The following is a 21,340-nucleotide window of genomic DNA, read 5'->3' as shown; positions in this document are numbered from 1 at the left end:
TATGGGCTAAAAGCCAAGGGTCGATGCACGCCTTGTGGAAAATATGCTTGCAAGTTAAAATACGTACTACATCTTGAGGCTTGTAAATGTCAAAGCAAACAACACAATTGTCTTCATCTGGCTCTAGCTCCTTGTCCCCTTCTTGGAGCACTCGCAGTTGAAGCTTCCCAATGGCTTTCCTCACATCTGCCTTCAGCTGCCTTTGTCTCCTGGTGGAAAAATTGGGCCCTCGAGGTCTCCAGGCACAGTACAGGAACAGGTAGGCCACAGTGGCGGTCAGGAAGGTGAATAGAGACATGATGTAATGGCTCAGCCAGGGCATGTGCATTCTCCCCACTTCAATGATGATCTTCACATAGACTCCTTTCTGAATCAAGTGCAATAGTTCCATGCCTTTCAGGTTGCCTATCATCACAGCAACTATATTTTCCGTTCCCTGGTGAGACATGGGGAATACCTTGTTGCCTGTACCTGGGTAGTTATAGATGATCACCCCATTTGCTCCCTTCTCTGCAGCCACGTTGATTTTGCGTGTGAAGGTACAGCCACCCCGTTCAATGAGGGCCAGCCAAGGGTCTGTTTGCCCAGGCCTGCTGAAGTTCGTCATAGGGTTACAAGCATTCTGATTCCATCCTTCGGGGAGTACCACCACACCAGACACCCTTTCCAGAGGAGAATGATTCCCGAACACTCCACTCTCCCCCAATTCTGATATGAGGCGACTTCCTACCTGAAATGTTATATTCAGGTGGGCTGTCCAAATGGCTTTTCCTTTTGAGTCAGGAAGGCTTAGTAGTAGAAAGATGCCGAGCCTCCACAGTCGAGATGAAGCAGAACTGTGAGCTGAAGAAGTAATTCTAAGTAGGCTCATTCCTTCATTTGCCTATTAACAGACAAATGTGAAAAATACAACAGCATTCGTTGTGGAAGAAAGTTAGGAAGTTAGCTTCAAGGGTTGGTAGGAGATAATTAAAGCACAGGAATGGAAAAGGTCTGCATGGATCAAAGATATCTTGCTCCTTCCAGCATTTTTATTTTTGGTAGATTATCTTTCTCATAATGAAACAGAATAACAGGATTTGTTATTAGCACAATGTGATTTCAAGAAAACTGTGACTTCCTAATGGGGGAAATTGTGACATCAGAACCAGTTAAGCCAATCCGAGAGTTTATATGAATGCACTGCATACTGAAATCCTATTGGCCAAAAAGCTAGGCAGCCATGACTCATGACATATGCTAATATGAATAAACTCTAAAGCAAAAAAAAGATAACTTTTTAAATACCTGAGTTTCTTTCCTAGTTCTAGAGAGACTGAAAGCTGCCTAAACACTTTTTGCTCATTGTTTTCCCATCTGAGAGGCAAAATAGAAATCATTCATATATGACTGCATGTTTCTGGCCAGTCATCAGTTCTCAGGTATGGTTTTATGCTACCCAATATGCCAGTCAGTCCGTGGGAAGCAGAAACAAATCATTCCCTCTGTCTTGCAACATTAAATGCTTATCCCAGGCCTAAAGATTCAACATGCTGCTGCTTCTGGGGAATGTAAACTGACATTTATTAACACTGACAAAATAAAACCTTATCAAGAAGACAGTTATCATCATATCAGAGGCTGTTTGTTAGACATGCAATTATTTAACAACTGAAGACAGGATTTTAAAAACAATACAATTTAGCTTGCTAAAGATCAGTTGCTGATCTTGAAAGCTGAAGGAATTTAAGTGGTAGCTATATTTTAGCTCAAGACATCTCAAATCTAAAGGCTCATCATATGGTTGAAAAGACCAATTTGAAAAACTTAGTATTAATAATTCATTGTCTCTTTCTCATTGTACGATGAACTGCTTAGGCAATGGCAGCCAGAACGTCCCCCCTCTCTTAGGACAAACGCACTGGTAAGAAACAATTTTTTACCCCCAACATAGCAGTTCTCAAGTGGGGGATAATTTTGTCTCCCAAGAAATAGTTGGCTGTTTCTGGAGACACTCTAGATTGTCACAGTGTGAGAGTACTACTGCATCCAGTGCGTAGAGGACGGGGATACTGCTGGATATTCTACAATCCACAAAACAGCCCTGAACAGGAAGTAATTACCTGACCCAAAATGTCAATAACAGCCTTGGGAGGGAGGACTCATCCCCAGATTCACCTGTCCCTGAGAAATTAGGTCCGAGCTCTTATCATGAAGTTTATAATTGGCAATACATCCAATAAGGAGGAGTCCCCAACCTGTCTCCGTTTCCTGATCTTTGAGATTAAAACAGCAGACACTTGCACAAATGCCTATAATCCTATGAAGCCTGATACAAAACTGCATCCATTTTATCAGGACCAGGTCCAGGGGTCTTCTATCCTGGGGCCAGGATGTCTGAACACGACAGAAGGGAAGTTGGGCAGTGGGGCTGGGGGGAGGAGAGGAAAACAGATGACTAATGTTAATTTCTGACTATTAGACCATTTATTCAATATCTAACCTTTCTATCTTTTTAACATCCAAGAATTAAAGAGGCTTTCATTAGCCTGCCTGCAAAGTTCAACCAAAGGAGGCTGAAATATACAAAGGTTGGCTCATTCCATGCTCCAAATATCCTTGGCTGCCCTTCCATGTTGCCACCCTACGTCTAAGTATAGTAAGTTGATTTTTCTCATCTACAGGCTCATTTCATTATCCCCCAGGCTAGCTACTGTTGTTCTAGGTTTCAATGGGAAGAATGACAGATCACATTCAGAGGCACAAAGAGACTGTTCTCACATCTCTCCATAGAAGAGCAAGGCAATTTTATTTTCCAGAAACCTAACTAAACTTCCTTCAACGTCTCCTTCGGTAGCAGTGCTTTAGCAAACCCACACTGAATGGACCCACTGGTAACCAGGGTAGAATTATCATGTTTGGCTCAGGTTAACCATGATTTATCCTGCTATGGAAAATCCCTTCCCTGATTGAGCACATGGCAGGAAGGAACATAAAGTCAGTCAGTGTCCTGCCACCAAAGGGAACGGGTACCAACTGGAAGGTGAGTACCTAAACAAAGTTCCCAAGATTTACCCAGCGGAATTATACCTATATAACCACTAACCATGATAAATGTATTATTCACTATACACAAGGTACTGATGTGAGCCAGAGCCTATGTCACCAGGGACACAGCACCATTGTTCTCAGAGGGTCATCATCTAGGTGGAAGAAGAGAGTTATACACCAATTAGGTACATGCATGTACATGTCCTAATTTCTAGGTTCCAAATAAGTTCAAGAAGGTTATAATTTTCATTAACCTGATGGAGAGAAATCACCTGATCTCTATCCCTCCACTATTCATCAACCTGTCAAGAATGCTCAAACATCCAGAAATCTCAACTTTGATAAGAAAAATAGCTAAATACTATCTGGACAATACTGTGTGGATGTATCTCTAAATGCAGAGGATACTGAAAAAGCTTCAATAAACTACCTCACAAGTTGCTTTATCCAAGTATTATCAGAGATCTCTAGGAATCCACAAAACACACTGGATTTGATTTTAATCTTAAGAATAACAACTGGATAGGGTTTCTGTCGAAGAAGGCAATGGCACCCCACTCCAGTACTCTTGCCTGGAGAATCCCAGGGACTGAGGAGCCTGGTGGGCTGCAGTCCATGGGGTCGCTAAGAGTCGGACATGACTGAGCAACTTCACTTTTACTTTTCACTTTCATGCATTGGAGAAGGAAATGGCAACCCACTCCAGGGTTCTTGCCTGGAGAATCCCAGGGATGGGAGAGCCTGGTGGGCTGCCGTCTATGGGGTCGCACAGAGTCGGACATGAATGAAGCGACTTAGCAGCAGCAGCAGCAGCAGGGTTTCTGTGAGTAATTAAATGCATCATAATGGGATTTAGCAGGAACAGAATACTGATTCTAAGTAGACTAAGAACAAGAAAAAGTGAGTAAGGCTAATGATAAATACTTTCTGAAAGAGGTATCTTTATTTCTAAAGAATTCTAACAGTAAATTATTTTAAGATGTTATTACATTTGATTGCAAATTGGTAAATCCTTACATTTTTTTCAAAATTTCTCCCATAAATTAATCACTACTGCCACATATTCTCTCAGACACATGCAACAAAATTTTTTTCACATACAAATACATTTTCCACTTATTTCTGAACCCAGGAAAGAGCTCTGAATATGCTAAAATGGAATACGGTAAATTTAAAAACTAATATATGAGCTTTTGAATTACATTGACAGTCACACACTATACTAGGGGGCAGATACAGATGCGTGAAAGTTACAAAATTTACTCCTACTCCTCATTCACTGGAAATTTGGGCAAACTCCAGGAGACGGTGAGGGACAGAGAAGCCTGGCGTGCTGCAGTCCATGGAATCACAAAAATCAAACACAACTTGGTGACTGAACAACAGAAACGCCTCATTCAGTATTCTTTATATTAAACAATATAATAATTTTCAATATCACTAAAAGCTCTGGTAACTAAATATATAAGAAAGAACAGCCAAAACAGACATTTTAAATTACCATCTCACTAGCCATCACTTCTTCACTATGTAAGCCGGGATCACTGTTCTTCTCAATTATCTGCACTCCTAACAGTGAGATGCATGAGAAAGGTATAACTTGTCTAAGAGCTTCCAGGAGCCCATAGCTCCAAGAAGCCTTTATAACATTAAAGGGGATTCTCACTAGCGTTTCTCAAACACCTAACACAGCACCTGCATCAAAGGAGTTTGTTTGAAAGAATGAGCAACATGGTCAGCTTTACCACATGTGAGTGAGTACTTTTCACTGGCTTCATCGTCGTCATTCCACAGTCTAGAATTTGGCAACAGCATCTAATCTCCAGCAATATTTTGCTCACCTTGAAATCATTCTGTTGCCAGAGCAACCTATCAAAAAAAGTAATGAAGTTCACGATGGCATTCCTATTTGTCTAAAACCTTAGATGGTTCCGTCTATCCAAAGGATAACATCCAAGCTTCTAGAAACTTCAACAGACACTTCTCCAGCCTGGTCCTCTCTCCTTCAATTCAACCTCATTTTCCACTATTATCAGCCTGAAATGTATGCTTCTTCAACTCACAGGGCTTACAGCTTCCTGGGCTCCTACTGCAGCACTCATTTTATGGAGACCTTAGACAGACTTTTTGTTCCTTTTATGAAACTGTACCTACAGTAGGAACACTAATTACAAAATGGGCCTAAGTACTTCCCTCCTAATGATGCCTTTGCAATGTGACTTGCCAGGTCCTTCATCAGGAGGTGGAATTTATTTCTACACCTCTTGAAGCTGGATAGATTGGTGACTCAAATTGGTGAAAAGACTGGCACGGATGTGATGATGCGCCAGTTCCAAGTCTAAGCCTCAAAGGCTTTGCTCTCCCTCCCTTCACTCTTGAAATCCTGCTATCCTATAGCACAGAAGGCTAGCCTGATAGAGGAGGGCACAAGTGTACCAGCTGAGGCGACCTAGGTCAACCCATAGATGGACAAATATGTGCGAACACCCATGATGAGCAGAGATGTCTTCCTAATGCTGAGGTGATGGCACAAATGCGACTGAATCCAGCTGAGACCAATTGCTGAGCCCATCTAGACTCCTGAGTAGTGACAGATACTGACCTTTTAAAAAGTAGTTTATAAAAAAACACTGCCCTTGAACAGAGATGCAGACATAGAGAACAGAGTTGTGGACACACCGGGAGAAGGAGAGGGTGGGATGAATTCAGAGCGCAGCACTGACGGAAAAACGACCATGTGTGAAACAGACAGCTAGTGGGAAGCTGCCGTATAACACAGAGAGCTCCACCTGGTGATCTGTGATGAGGAGACGGTGGGGAGGGGAGGGAGGTTCAAGGAGGGGACACATGTATACTGATTCACACTGTTGTATGGCAGAAACCAAAATTGTAAAGCAGTAATTCTCCAATTAAAAATGAAAAAAATCACTACCCTTATATTGAGCTTTTAGATAGCAACTGATATAGTTCCCTCTACAAAATGCTCTTCTCTATAATCTCATGGTATGGGACTAAATCTTACTCTCATTTTTTTTAATACTCAGCTTCTGGCACATCATAGGTTCTCAATGAAGGTTAATTAAATTGCAATGTCTTATCCTCTAGATTCTAACCTGTAATATTACTCACACAATAAGGCTGATCTAGTTAATTTTATCTTCGTAAGGGTGATCATTTAGTTCAAGCAACAGAATAGTTAAATATGCATAATGTGGTTAATCTTTAATTCTTCTACAGATTGAACACTCATAAAACAGAATTTCTTATAGCCATATCTGAATGCTAAGATAAATGAGCATTTGGAATATAACTAAATTCATTTATACTTTAACAGGCAGAAATCAACCTACATAAATTATACTTTCTTCCACATTCTGAATTAAAACAGTTGAACACCAAATTGAGAACAACTTTTCTTTCTCAGTCAATCTACTAAGTTAGAGGACAGAAATGACCATCAACAAAGAGAAACACATTACTAGTAGTTTGGAAAGTAATTGGGGGAAAAGCCTCACACCACAGCCTGTTCATTAAGAGGGCAGAAAAAGGAGCTGAACATCCTTAAAAACAAGATTAAGGACAGTAATTGGTGGTATTGTTATCTTTCTCTGAGTCTAGGGGAAAAATACATTTTAATATTAACTCAATCATTTAGATTCAATTTTTGTTCAAAGGGGTGGAGAAGAGGCAATATACTCAAAGCAGGGTAGGGGGCGGGTACAGAATCTTTAGAATAACCACAAGAACTTTCCCTGTTCTATTAACGGACAATTTTGCTCCTATAGTTAAGAATCGCTGAGGATGAGGAGCCTGCTTTTGGAGCTCTGTTGTTTCAAAGTTGCCCTAAAACCATGAAAAAGACTGGAGACCTTCTTAGGCCGCTATCGGTCATCAAAGGCCTGTATAAGCTTTGTCTTTCAAAGACCAGTTCCCCGGAGTGCGGTTAACTCAGAGTGAGCTTTCAGCAGTAAGAAATAGCAAGGCAGTGGTGTTTAAGAGGATTTTCCCCCTTAGATCCCTTAAGTTTTTCCAATTCACAGGTCACAAACCCTTACTTATTTATTAGGGAATTTAATCCCTTCTGGGAGGCAGCAGAGAAGGATAAAAACAGCAATAGAGTCATCACACTAGCAGAAATGGTACTAAAGCGCAAGGCTACGTGAAACAGATCCTCCATGAAACCCTGTCTTTGCCATGTGCTAGCTGTGTAAGCTAAGTCACCCTGAGACTTGGCTGTCTCATGTGTAAGACAGGGGAGTAATACCTGCCTTCCCGGCCATGATGAATATCAGACGATCCATTTCACATCTCTTTGTAATTCACCAAGCACACTGCTAGCATGGTGGGAGTTCAATAAAAGGGTCCTCTCCCCATTCCCCATTTGATGAAGGCTCTTTCCTGTTTTCTACCTAGGAACATTTTGTCATCCTTCAAGACTGACCCCAGGGACTTCTCTGGTGGTCCAGAGGTTAAGAATCCTCCTTGAAATGCAGGGAACATAGGTTCGATCCCTGGTCAGGGAACTAAGATCCCATGAGCTTCGGAGCAACTAAGCCCATGAGCTTCAACTACTAAGCCAGCGCTCTAAAGTCTGCATGTCAGAACTAGGGTGTCCTTGCACTGTAATGAAAGATCCCACATGCCACAATGAAGAACCCACATGCTGCAACTAAGACCCAACACAGCCAAAATGAATGAATGAATCAATGTTAAAACAAAACCAATGATCCCTATCTTTTTTGCAGTCACTCCAGTTGAAATATCCTGCTCCTATTCTTTCTGTGGGTTTCCCAGGTAGCTCAGCTGGTAAAGAATCCTCCTGCAATGCAGGAGACCCCGGTTCAATTCCTGGGTCTGGAAGTTCCCCTAGAGAAGGGATAAGCTACCCACTCCACTATTCTTGGGCTTCCCTGGTGGCTCAGACAGTAAAGCATCCACCTGCAATGTAGGAGACCTGGGTTCGATGCCTGGGTTAGGAAAATCTCCTGGAGGAGGGCATGGCGACCCACTCCAGTATTCTTGCCTGGAGAGTCCCCATGGACAGAGGAACCTGGTGGGCTACAGTCTGTGGGGTCACAAAGAGTCGGACATGACTGAGAGACTAAGCATATTCTTTCCGCACCTACTTGACATTCATTTAATTTTGCTATATGTTACATAGTGTAGTTGGATGCTTTATGTTGGCTATACTTTTGATGTAGAATGTCTCGAGAGGGGCAGTGTCCTCTTATTTCTCTAAACTCTGTTTCCCCACCTTGTCCCAACACCAACACAGTGCAATTTGCTCAAGGTACCCAACAAATGTTTGATTTTTCAAGCACTTATTCTTCAAAATATTAAGACTTATCAGCAGCTTTTGGCAACCTCTGTATTATACAGTCATCCATTAAAAAAAAAAATAGAACAGGCAATGATTTGACATGTCTTCCCTCCACTAGGAATTACTTTGACAACAGTTGTCCAGAAAAAGGCTTATTTAATATCACAGGATCAGAGGCCATCTGTCTCACATTTTCTCTCCAAAAGTCAAGAATAAATTCCATCCACATCTCTGAATCTGAAAAAATGATACAAAAAGGGAGTAATATACAGCCATAAAGTAACAACTATTTCTAATATATAACCAACTTGACCCTACAAATTTTTAAATGCTCCTTTAATTATCTTTTGTATATCAAGATATATACACACACACACATATATACTTATATAAATATGCATCAGGTCGTAAGCTAAATAGATATTATCCAAAGAAAAGTACCAGATTTTGTTCATTTTGGTACTTCAAAGAAGGCCCTATTATCATATCAGCAGTAACAGTTAAAGCAAAAAGTTTATAAGTGCAACTATCTATCTCAACAACCCATAGACATTCTCTTCCCAGCTCAAGACACACTCAGATCCTGCAACCAGAAACCACCTGCTACTGCTGCTAAGTCACTTCAGTCGTGTCCGACTCTGTGTGACCCCACAGACGGCAGCCACCGGGCTCCCCCGTCCCTGGGATTCTCCAGGCAAGAACACTGGAGTGGGTTGCCATTTCCTTCTCCAATGCATGAAAGTGAAAAGTCAAAGTGAAGTCGCTCAGTCGTGTCCGACTCTTAGCAGCCTACTAGGCTCCTCCATCCATGGGATTTTCCAGGCAAAGTACTGGAGTGGGGTGCCATTGCCTTCTCTGAGAAACCACCTAACCCAATACAAATTATATTCTTTCTACTCTGAACTGTCTCTGGCTTTTTATCATTAAAAAGTTTTGCGTTTATGGTTACCAGTATATACAAATATGTACCTTTTAAAGTAAAAATAAGTGCTAGCTACATTTTAAAGAAATAAATAGTATTTTCTTCATTTTCTACATCCTTTCTTAGGAAATTATATACTGCATGGGTATATTTTTATGCAGGTGTTGAAAACATTAATTAACTCTTACCTCTAATAGAGGCTTTTTGATTCTCAATTCTAAGTTCTTTGAGGGTAGGATTTTATAATATTTGTTTGTCTTCCTTCAGAGCCTAGCACACTGATTTGTATAAAATCAATTACTGATCTGATTTTTCATAGTAAAAGTGATTCTCTGGCATAAGAGCTTGGCACTGTCTGTTCTTCACATATGCTCCAGGAGGACAATCCAAGAACCATCTACTCAATATCTACATTATTCTTTCATTCATTCATGCAAATATTTATCAAGAACTGACTTATGTGTACAGTTCTGGGTACTAGAGCAGTGATCAAAAAAAACCAATTTTGGGGAATTTCCTGGTGGTCCAGTGGTTAGGACTCAGCACTTCCACTGGAGGATGTTAGGGTACCCAGATCCCACATGCTGCACTGCGTGGAGGGAAAAAAACAACTTTTTTTTTTTAATATATTCATGAATCAATTGTTTCTGTGTATCCAGGAATTCAAAGATGAAGTCAAGGTTGAACCTCACTCAAGAACTCTGATGTGACAAATAAGTAATGTAAACTAAGTGGCAGAGAGGTATGATAGGAAAATCCTGCCCACAGATGGAGCAGTGTATTCACACACAGCCCAGATACCCTACGATAAGGTACCACATTCCCTAGCGTGTTTCATGCAGTTGATGATAAAGCAGCCCAAATGGCACATCTGATCACAAAGCTTCTTTGACTCGGGTTCATGAAGCTCATGGAGCTGTGACATTTTTATATTTAAAAACAAGTCTTTGGTTCATATCACATTTCATAGTATTAGATAGTTCTCATTAGTTTTAACACGAATAGGAATTGTTACATTTCACATGTGGTGGTTTAGTTACTAAGTTGTATCTGACTCTTGTGACCCCATGGACTGTAGCCTGCCAGGCTCCTCAGTCCATGGGATTCTCCAGGCAAGAAAACTAGAGTGGGTTTGCCATTTCCTTCTCTAGGGGATCTTCCCGACCCAGGAATCAAACCCAGGTCTCCTGCATTGCAGGCAGATTCTTTACTGACTGAGCTATGCGGGAAGCTTCAGGTTTAGTTAATTACACAGGTTTAGTTAATTCTGAAGCCAAGCTTCCCGGGTTTGAATCCTGTGCTTATACTAGTTCTGCAGCCTTGAACAGATTACTTGAAATTATATGCCCTGACTTTTTTACTTGTCAAATAGGGAAAGAAGCAGAACCCACCCTTTAGAACTCTCATGAGGATTAAATGAAAAAAATGTACAGTATCTAAAGCATTTAAAACACTGCTCAGTTCAATATATAGTCCGATATGTGTTACCACCACTATCACCATCTTTACATTATAGTCTTAATTCACTTATTTTATGAGATAAGAATGATGATAGGGTCTTTAAGGGATTTTCACAATCCTTTAATTCTAATGAAGTCTCTATTGATGTAAAACATTCAGTATCATTTTTTCCATATATAACATATATAACTACTGATCTATTTTTGTGCCTGTTAATATCTCCAGCTAAACAACTAATAAGTGATTGCCCATTATGGAAAGTATTTCATGACTCATAAAGGATACATGCAAATATAGCTGGATTGTGATTATCATCATCTTAATGTATATGCCAACTTCAGAAAAATAGCTTTTGTTCCTTCACACCCACAAACCTCCCATAAAAACAAGATCAAAACAAGAATTTGATTAGCTCTCCTGGCATGATTTTTTCCATTTGATACAGATTATACTAACAGGTTATACAGGCAGGAAAACTATATGACTGATTTCATATAACTCAAGAGGAAAAGTCATACAGTCTATCAAAAAATGCATGTGACAACCTCTTAACCTGTAAGTATATAAAGAGGAGATGGAATTCACCATTTCTTTCTTCTCTACAACTTTTGAGTTGTTGCTAGATGACGTTAAGTTTTTAACTTGATTTTTCTCCATCTCTCTTATCCATGGACTGAAGAATGGATGTTGTGTTAGCAAGCGTGAAAATATTTGGTAGTATATCCTTAAAGCTCCTGGGTGATCAGGTGCACTATCAGTGAGCAGTTAGCATCTTGGAAGGAATTTTCTGAGCAGTAGGTCTCAACATTAGGCTTAAAATACTCAGTAAACCATGTTGTAAACACATGTGCTGTCATTGAGGCTTTGTCACTCCATTTATGGAGCACAAGTAAAGTAGATTTAGCATAATTCTTAAGGACCAGGGATTTCAGAATGGTAAATGAACATGAGCTTCAACTGAAAGTCACCAGCTGCATTAGTTCTAACAAGAGATCCAGCCAGTTCTCTGAATCCAGGCATTGACTTCTCCTCTCTAGCTATGAAAGTCCTATCTGATATAAGGCTGTTGTACTATGTTGAAAATTTGTTGTTTAGTGCAGCCACATTGTTTCAGAGAGACTTTTGGTCTCTAACTAGGATAATGAATGGATCTGCCGTAGCTTCTACATCAGCACTTGCTGCTTTCACCTGGCAGTGCTGGGGAGATGGCTTTTTTCCTTTATCCTCATGAACCAATCTCTGCTAGCTTCAACCTTTTCTTCTGTAACTTCCTCACTTCTCCTCAGTTCAGTTCAGTTCAGTTGCTCAGTCGTGTCTGACTCTTTGCGACCCCATGAATCACAGCACACCAGGCCTCCCTGTCCATCACCAACTCCCGGAGTTCACTCAGACTCATGTCCATCGAGTCAGTGATGCCATCCAGCCATCTCATCCTCTGTCATCCCCTTCTCCTCCTGCCCCCAATCCCTCCCAGCATCAGAGCCTTTTCCAGTGAGTCAACTCTTCGCATGAGGTGGCCAAAGTACTGGAGTTTCAGCTTCAGTATCATTCCCTCCAAAGAAATCCCAGGGCTGATCTTCAGAACGGACTGGTTGGATCTCCTTGCAATCCAAGGGACTCTCAAGAGTCTTCTCCAACACCACAGTTCAAAAGGGCTCTCCTAGCCCTCATTGCATTAAAGAGAAGAGTTAGCGCCTATTTCTAGATTAGGTTTTGGCTTAAGGGGATGTTGTGGGTAGTTTCATTGTCTGTCCAGACCCTTTACACTTTCTCCTGTCAGCAAGCCTGTTTTGCTTTCTCATCCTTCACAAGAATGAGTGATACAATGGAGTAGCATTTTTGATATCCTTCAAGAACTTTTTTTTTTATATGTGAAAAAAATGTTTATTTTTCCTTTATTATTTTTTCATTTCTTTTTTTTTAATTTAATTTTATTTTTAAACTTTACAATATTGTATTAGTTTTGCCAAATATTGAAATGAATCCGCCACAGATATACCTGTGTTCCCCATCCTGAACCCTCCTCCCTCCTCCCTCCCCATACCCTCCCCTCTGGGTCGTCCCAGTGCACCAGCCCCAAGCATCCAGTATCGTGCATCGAACCTGGACTGGCGACTCGTTTCATACATGATATTATACATGTTTCAATGCCATTCTCCCAAATCTCCCCACCCTCTCCCTCTCCCACAGAGTCCATAAGATTGATCTATACATCAGTGTCTCTTTTGCTGTCTCATACACAGGGTTATTGTTACCGTCTTTCTAAATTCCATATATATGTGTTAGTATACTGTATTGGTGTTTTTCTTTCTGGCTTACTTCACTCTGTATAATAGGTTCCAGTTTCATCCATCTCATTAGAACTGATTCAAATGTATTCTTTTTAATGGCTGATTAATACTCCATTGTGTATATGTACCACCGCTTTCTTATCCATTCATCTGCTGATGGGCATCTAGGTTGCTTCCATGTCCTGGCTATTATAAACAGTGCTGCGATGAACATTGGGGTACACATGTCTCTTTCCCTTCTGGTTTCCTCAGTGTGTATGCCCAGCAGTGGGATTGCTGGATCATAAGGCAGTTCTATTTCCAGTTTTTTAAAGAACTTTTTATTTGAATTCACAACTTAGCCAGCCAACTGTTTGGTTCAAGAGTCCAGCTTTTGGCCTATCCTTGTTTTCAATATGCCTTCTTCATTAAGCTTAATCACACCTTGTTTTGATTTAAAGTGAGCAATAGGTAACTCTTCCTTTCACTTGAATACTTAGAAACTACTGTGAAGTGAAGTGAAAGTCACTCAGTCGTGCCTGACTCTGTGACACCACGGAGTGTACAGTCAGTCCATGGAATCATCCAGGTCAGGATACTGGAGTGAGTAGCCTTTCCCTTCTCCAGGGGATCTTCCCAAACCAGGGATTGAACCCAGGTGTCCCACATTGCAGGAGGATTCTTTACCAGCTGAGCTATCAGGGAAGCGCAGGGTTATTAATTGGCCTAATTTCAACACTGGTGTTTCCCAAGGAATAGGGAGGCCATTTTTGTCACATTAATAAAATGATATAATGTTTCTCTTTTACCTCTTAATCTAATTGGTGATTTTAAGTTTTTCTAATACTGAATCATTCACACACGCATAGGATAAAACATACTTCATCCTGATGTATATCACTAAAATTTAATATTTTATTAAGGATTCATGCAGCCACAGGCTTTTCTGTGACTCAGACAGTAAAGTATCTGCCTACAATGCAGGAAACTTGGGTCTGATCCATGGGTTGGGAAGATCCCCTGGAGAAGGGAATGGCAACCCACTCCAGTATTCTTGCCTAGAGAATTCCATGGACAGAGAAGCCTGGCAGGCTACAGTCCTTGGGATCGCAAAGAGTCAGGCATGACTAAGCAACTAACACACACATGTACCCACATAAAATGAGACTGGTCTTTAGTTTTTTATTATTACATTTCCAAATTTGGTTATTTGCAAAGATATACTAGCTTCAAACAAGCTTTCTCTTCCTAACTTCTGAGACAACTCTTAGAAATTAACTTTCCTTGAAGGTTTGGTAAAACTATTTGAGCTTAGTCTCTTTGAGTAGTACAGACTGGATTATCACTTCACTATCTTAATGGATAACAGTTCAGGTTTCTTATTTCTTCTTGGGTCAATTGTTTAAGTTTCCTAATCTACGGCATAGCATTATTGAAAGTAATTTTACAATTTTTAAATTATTCTATCTGCAGTTAATTTTCATTTTATATTCCTAATTGTGTTTATTTGTACATTTTTTTCCATTGATCTTGGTAGCATTTGTCTCAGTAAGTCTTCTCATATAACTGATTCTTGAAGTAATTGTTTCTTTACTTTCTAAAAATTTCTATTTTATCTTTATGTCTTTTCACTTCTCATAAGTTGGTGAACACCCAGGCTGAGACAGCAATAGTTATCTCAGACAGTGGTCTATTCAGCAAACACTATAGCAAAGAGTGAAGAGTGTAGGTTTAAAAAGGTAAACTAACAGCCTTGCTTTTGGCTTTGCCAAGATGCTAGTCCGTTCACAGGACTGTTCTGAATTTATGATCTATGAGCCTAAACACCCCCATCCAGAGGCTAATTTTGGCACTATGAATTTACCAAGCCTGGGTGGTGGACGAATCGACCTATACACATCCTCTCTGAAATGGCATGAGACTGCACCTCCTTCCTCACAAGGGTGACTGCCCCTGTTACTATGTTCTATCTGAGGTTCTTGTTCTCTTCCATCACATACCAAACCTCTTAACCTTTCATCTCTCCAGTGCTGAATAGCCAGGAGTTCTCTCTAGTGACTGGACACCACTCTTAAGTGAGGAAATGTTACTGGACTGCCCCCGACTGCTACTTAGGACTGGTCAGTCCTCATAACTCTTCCTGCTGGAGGTTTCTCTCTCCTGAGCCAAACTGGTGGGGGGCGATTTGAACTTCTGGACAAGCCCCATGAATCAAGTTTGGCTCCTCAATAAGTCACAGAAGATTTCTGTTCCCTGAAATTTCAAAGCAGCAAATATTGTCCTGCTGACATCTAGAAGATATGAAAGGATTCTCTTCCACACACCTTGTTGTTCAGTCGCTAAGTCGTGTCCAACTCTTTGAGAATCCATGGACTGTAGCACAGCAGGCCTCCCTGCCCTTCACTATCTCCTGGAGTTTGTTCAAACTCATGCTTTTGAACAAACCTTGAGTTGTTCAAACTCATCACCTTGAGTTGGTGATGCCATCTAACTCCCTCATCCTCTGTCATTCCCTTCTCCTCCTGCTCTCAATCTTATCCAGCATCAGGGTCTTTTCCACACACCTATTCCAAGAAAAATGCCAGTGTCCTTGCATGCCTGTGGACCAAGGCTAACTGCACGGCCCACCCACAATTCAAAGAGTTCATGCTCCTTTCAAGATCTGGAGTCCAGTGTTGGTCCTGCATCTAAAAAAAGAGTTGCTTTCCCAAGGACAAAACCAGCTATAATCATCTGCTGTGGTCAAAATTCTCCAGCATCTAAGGCTTAAAAATGAACACAATCTGTGAGAGAAAGCAAGCAAGCTGTATGACTGTAAAAACCAACCATGATACAAAGTTCTAAAATAAAAGTCCCACACGTTCTGCTCTTAGTAAGTTACTGTTGAAGCTTAAAGTCTGCCCTGGTCCTAATACAAACTTCAACAAAAACATACGATTGGGCTCCCCTAGATTTTACAAAGGGCCATAGACTTTTACACACAATTCAACATGAGACACCCTAAGAATTGTTTTTTTTTCCCAGAAGTTTGCAGCAAACTCATTTGAGGTCAAAAACCTGACCTGTAATAGTGTGAGTCTATTTATAATCATTTAGTGCCCAAAGGAAGTCAAATGGAGTTCAGTCTTTACTTGGAATTTGCCCGTGCCTTCACCAGACCACAACAGAAAATAATGGTTCAAATACTGACAATCTCTGTAACATATGTATTGGACCTGACCTTCAAAAATCAACAAAATTTGCCACTTAAGGAAACTTTGTAGCTAACTGGCAAAACAAAGACCCATTACATAGTACAAATTATCTTTCCCAATATTATCTACTCTATACAGTCACACTTTTGAATTCAGAATATGACTGATCCCAACCTTATTCTTATATCTGGCATTACATCGTGCATGAGTGCTCAGTCGTGTCCGACTCTGTGACCCCATGGACTGTAGCCCACCAGGCTCCTCTGTCCATGGAATTTTCCAGGCAAGAATACTGGAGTGCACTGCCATTTCCTATCCCAGGCGATCTTCCTGACCCAGGAACTGAACTCACATCTTCTGCATTGGCAGGCGGGTTCTGTACCACTGTGCCACCTGGGAAGCCCATATTTGGCATAACCTATCACTTTTTACCATTTTGCATCAATTTTCCAAACAGGCTTGTCAGAACCCAATTAAACACTTTTCTCCTTTACTCAATTTTGTCCCTCCAAGCAAGAGAGAATGACAGATATCTAGTAGCAATGCCTGAATAGTCTGGCAACTTCAAAAATGTGTAAATTGAAGGTACCAAGGCATAAAAACAGCCCATAAATAGTTCTCAACAACAAGATTAAATTTTGAGTAAACAAAATATTAAATGGGTAAGACCACATAAAATCTTACAAAAATAAGTCATATTAACATTTAAAAAACAGAACCTGTTTCTCCCAATAAATATTAGCTACAAACACGAAATGGCAATACACTCCAGTGTTCTTGCCTAGAGAATCCCATGGATGGAGGGGCCTGGTGGGCTACAGTCTATGGGGTTGCAAACAATTGGACATGACTAAGCAACTAACACACACACACACACACAAACACTTTACAGATAATACTGCTCAGATTTCCCACCAGAAATTTATCTTGGCAATGAAAAGGTAGTAACTTTCATACCCAAAAGTTAATAGTAATAATGAAGTGTTTAAGATCTGGGGGAGGAAATGACTGTCTACTATAGAAAATCTTATACAACATTTGGAAACCGCAATCTTTCCAAGCCTTCCATCTCTTAGTTGAAGAGGTCTTAAATTTAAGAATGCCCTGGAGAAGGCATAATCATTTTCCCCATGAAGTAAAATTATTGGGCAGAAAATACTAAAATACTACTTCATAATCTCACCACAGCAGTATACCCCACATTTTTTACTTAAAAAAAAGACAATATTTAGTGTCTGCTAAATAGAAACTTTGTATGTGCAGTTGATATGACTGTCATTAAGCAATTCAACCATTACCCTTTTTTTTTTTGGTAGGCATTCAATGGAACAGAATTTTAATTCTGCTATGTTTAACTGATAGCATTCCTAACAAGTCTGGCTATACATTGGTACTTAGACACTACTAACTTGAGAGCTTTTTCCTTGTCTCCCCTCCTGCACATAAAACAATTATATTCAGATGGCTAAATGCTGATTTAAAAGCAAATCCCAATTACATATCAACTATACTTCAATAAAAATAAATAATAATAATAAAAAATCTCAGCAATAACTCTGATCTATTACACCACCATTGGTAGAGAAGTCCTACCATTACCTTTTAATCTGACTACTCAAAGCACTTCCTATTAACACCCTCCATTACATTTCTACACAGTTAGAATCCCAGGGATGGCGGAGCCTGGTGGGCTGCTGTCTATGGGGTCGCACAGAGTCGGACACGACTGAAGCAACTCAGCAGCAACAGCAGACATTTTTTGACATGGAAAAATCATGGTGAGGGGGGAGTAAGGGGAGAAGGAAAAGAGGGGAGGAAGGTGAAAAGAAGGAAGTGAAAAGGGAGGAGGAAGGAAGGGGTGTGGAAGGAGAGAGAAAGATGGAAGAAGAATGAGGGAGAGGTGGAGAGAGGAGGGAGGGGGACTAGGCAAGTTACCTGGAGGATGTAGCCAGCGGGCTCAGTCTTACAGGATAAATAGAGTAGATGGCAGGAACATTTACTTTTAACTTCTGTGGTAGTGTAGTTTCTTTAAAATGTTGTGCTAGTTTCTGTTGCACAGCAAAGCGAATCAATTATACATAGACATAGTTAGTGTTAGTTGCTCACTTGTGTCCAGCTCTTTGAGACCCCATGGACTGTAGCCCATCAGGGGCCTGTCTGTGGAGTTCTCCAGGCAAGAATACTGGCGTGGGTAGCCATTTCCTTCTCCAGAGGACCTTCCCAATCCAGGAATAGAACCTGGGTCACTTGCACTGCAGGCAGATTCTTTACCGACTGAGCCACCAGGGAAGCCATACATATACATGTATCCCCTCTTTTTGTTTTCCTTCCCATTTAGGTCACCACAGAGCAGTGAGTAGAGCTCCCTGTGTTATACAGTAGGTTCTCATTAGTTATCTATTTCATACGTAGTAGCAGTGTATACATGTCAATCCTAATCTCCCAATTAATTCCATCCCCCTTCCCCCGTGTGTCCATACATTTGTTCTCTATGTCTGTGCCTCTACTTCTACTTTGCAAACAGGTTCATCTGTGTAATTTTTTTAGATTCTCTCTATATACACATTAATATACAATATTTAGTTTTCTCTGGGCACGTATATACAATGGAATATTATTCAGCCATAAAAAGGAACTAAATTGTGCCTTTCGTAGAGATGTGGATGGACCTAGAAATTGTCACACACAGTGAAGTAAGGCAGGAGCCTTTGAAAAAAAGTCACAGAATAATGAAAAGCAAGATGTGTATAGTATATTCAGGTAATCACATTTCCCCCGCCATCACTTACCAGTCAAGTATATATGAGGAAGCTGAATGAAACAAGGTGCTGTAATATATTTGGGTACTTCCAGGATACAAAGGTTGACATCCCAAACATCCACAATGGGAGAGTATTAGAAGGTAGGGAATTTGGAAGTGTTTAAGTCATGAGAGTAGAGCCCTCACCAACAGTATCAGAGGTCTTATCAAAAAGCCTCCATGAAGCTCCCTAGCCCTGCAGCCATGCCAGGACACAAAGGGCAGGTGCCGTCTATGAGCCAGGAAACAGGTCCTCACCAGACAGCACACTGCAAACACTAGAACCATGATCTTGGACTTCCCAGAATCCAGAAATGAGAAATCTGGATTTTTATAAGTCACCCAATTTGATGATTTGTTAAAGCAGCCTGAATGGACTAAGACACAAAGGTCTAAATGTTCACAAGGAACTTACCGTACATGTATAATCTGAGCATCACAACACAACATTTATGGAGAAAACACTTCAGAGCAGAGAGGCTGATGCAGTGACCATGGACGACTTCTCAGAAACAATGCAAGGACAAAGAACTCTGCCAGCTGGTCTGGTGTAACAGGGAATAGAGAATGAAATGAACCTGTTTCTCAATCAGAGGAAAACAACCTAAGGTCATGGTAGACTCTCTTTCTGCTTTCTCCAAGCCTGCAACATTTATGTTATGATCACTTGACAATATTATTTCAATAATAAACCTTTCAGGAACAGTTACTTTATGCCATTACAAATGTACACAAATTTGAAGAGCCATGAAATGGACAAATCAAAATATCAATCTCTCCATGTTATGCAGACTCTCAGCTCTCTTTGTGCTCCTGCTAGTCATGAGCAAGTTGGGATTCAAGTGCAGAAGAAACCTCCACAACCCGCCACTTCATGGCGCCCCAAGGGGCCAGTCTGTGTGCTGAGAGTTCTGCAAAGCAGGGGAGGAAGGGAAAGGGAAAGGGAAAGGAAGAAAGGGAGGCAGAAGGAAGAGAAGGGACAAGGGAGTCGGGGAGAGAAGACGCCAGCCTGATGGGTGTGTGGAACTCTGCATGGAGGGGAGTAAGTTGCAAGCCCCCTAACACAGCCCTTCTTCTCTGCTCTCTCACTTGCTAGAACCATCATCCTTCTCTGGCTATCCAAAGAAGAAAGGCCAGGTTCACATCTAGCCTATCACGTGTGAGTGCATCAAAGTATGAAAAGGAGCCAGTTTTCAAAAAACAAAGGCTACCAGGCACAGGGAGAAAGAGGAAGGCTGGTCTCCCTTCTCCCTTCCCAGTACGCCTGGAACACAGGTAAGTATATTTAATCTCTTTCCCTTTGAATGCCCCTACATATTCATTTGTGATTGCCACTAGCTTAATACCTTCTGTCCATGCTACACTATCAGACCTGCACGTAATTTTATGAGAAACAAAGGTAAGCTAGGAAGGAAATTAAATTCCTCTATATGACAGAAACTTTTAGAACAGAGAACTAAGTTGTCAAGCTAAAATCTTAATCTCAGCAATTTATAGAGGATTAAATATATTCCAGTGTGACAAATACATCACAAAAGTAGAAAAATCATTACTTACTGCTTCATCAAAACATGTAGAGATTAAAGGCTATTAGAGAAGCCACATAATAATAATAATAGCAGTTCACATTAAGCATTGTGCTTAGCAACCTAAATTCATTAATTGTTTTAATCAACAATCCTGAGAAGTAGGTACATTATCATCTATACTAAAGATGAAGAAAATGAAGAGTAGCAATATCAAGTTCCCTGGTCACTCAGTGGTGAAGAATCTCCCTGCAATGCAGGAGATGCAGGTTCAATCCCTGGGTCAGGAAGATACCCTGGAGAAGGAAATGGCAACCCACTCCAGTATTCTTGCCTGGAGAATCCCATGGAGAGAGGAGCCTAGCAGCCTACAATCCATGAGGTCGCAGAGTAGGACACAATTTAGTGACTAACAACAACAAGATCCAGTTCCAGAGTCTCACAGATGAAAAGTGTTAGAGTTGGAATTCCAACACAGATAGAAACGACTTTGTTCCGCTTGTCTCCCCCTTGTGTTTAAACTCATCTCCTCTATGATGAAGCCTTCACAGGTCCTTTAAGTCAGAGGTAGCTAACCATTTCTGTAGAATGAAATTTTTAGCATTTTGGTAAAGTCTATGACTACCTTCTCAGAATAACGCTTTTAACAGCGTAAAAGTAATTCATAGGAGTATGAAGGAAAGCAGTTTTACTACAGTTATAAAAATGTTTTTAAAAACAAATTTGTGCTGTAGCAATTTATGTGCGTTTTTCAGAAGTCATCAGCGAGATGTAATAAGGGATTTAAGAGTACCAGTTTCAGTGGAGTTCATGTACA

General features: G+C 40.7%; 1 protein-coding gene across 16 annotated transcripts in view; it reads right to left on the bottom strand.

Moving 5' to 3' along the window:
• Positions 1-21,340, bottom strand: part of CADPS2 (calcium dependent secretion activator 2) — a 577,723-nt gene that overhangs the window by 397,305 nt on the left and 159,078 nt on the right. Inside the window, exon 3 of one of the 16 annotated variants that reach the window (XM_027539120.1) lies at positions 731-883. The exons of the other annotated variants lie outside the window; for them this stretch is intronic. Coding sequence (XP_027394921.1) covers positions 731-883 — 153 coding nt within the window. The remainder of the gene's footprint in view (positions 1-730; positions 884-21,340) is intronic. 16 annotated transcript variants of the gene reach the window in all.

The sequence above is a fragment of the Bos indicus x Bos taurus genome, chromosome 4 (assembly GCF_003369695.1).
Source record: "Bos indicus x Bos taurus breed Angus x Brahman F1 hybrid chromosome 4, Bos_hybrid_MaternalHap_v2.0, whole genome shotgun sequence".
In the NCBI taxonomy this organism is placed as follows: Eukaryota; Metazoa; Chordata; class Mammalia; order Artiodactyla; family Bovidae; genus Bos; species Bos indicus x Bos taurus.
This window is presented reverse-complemented; position numbering and strand designations above follow the sequence as displayed.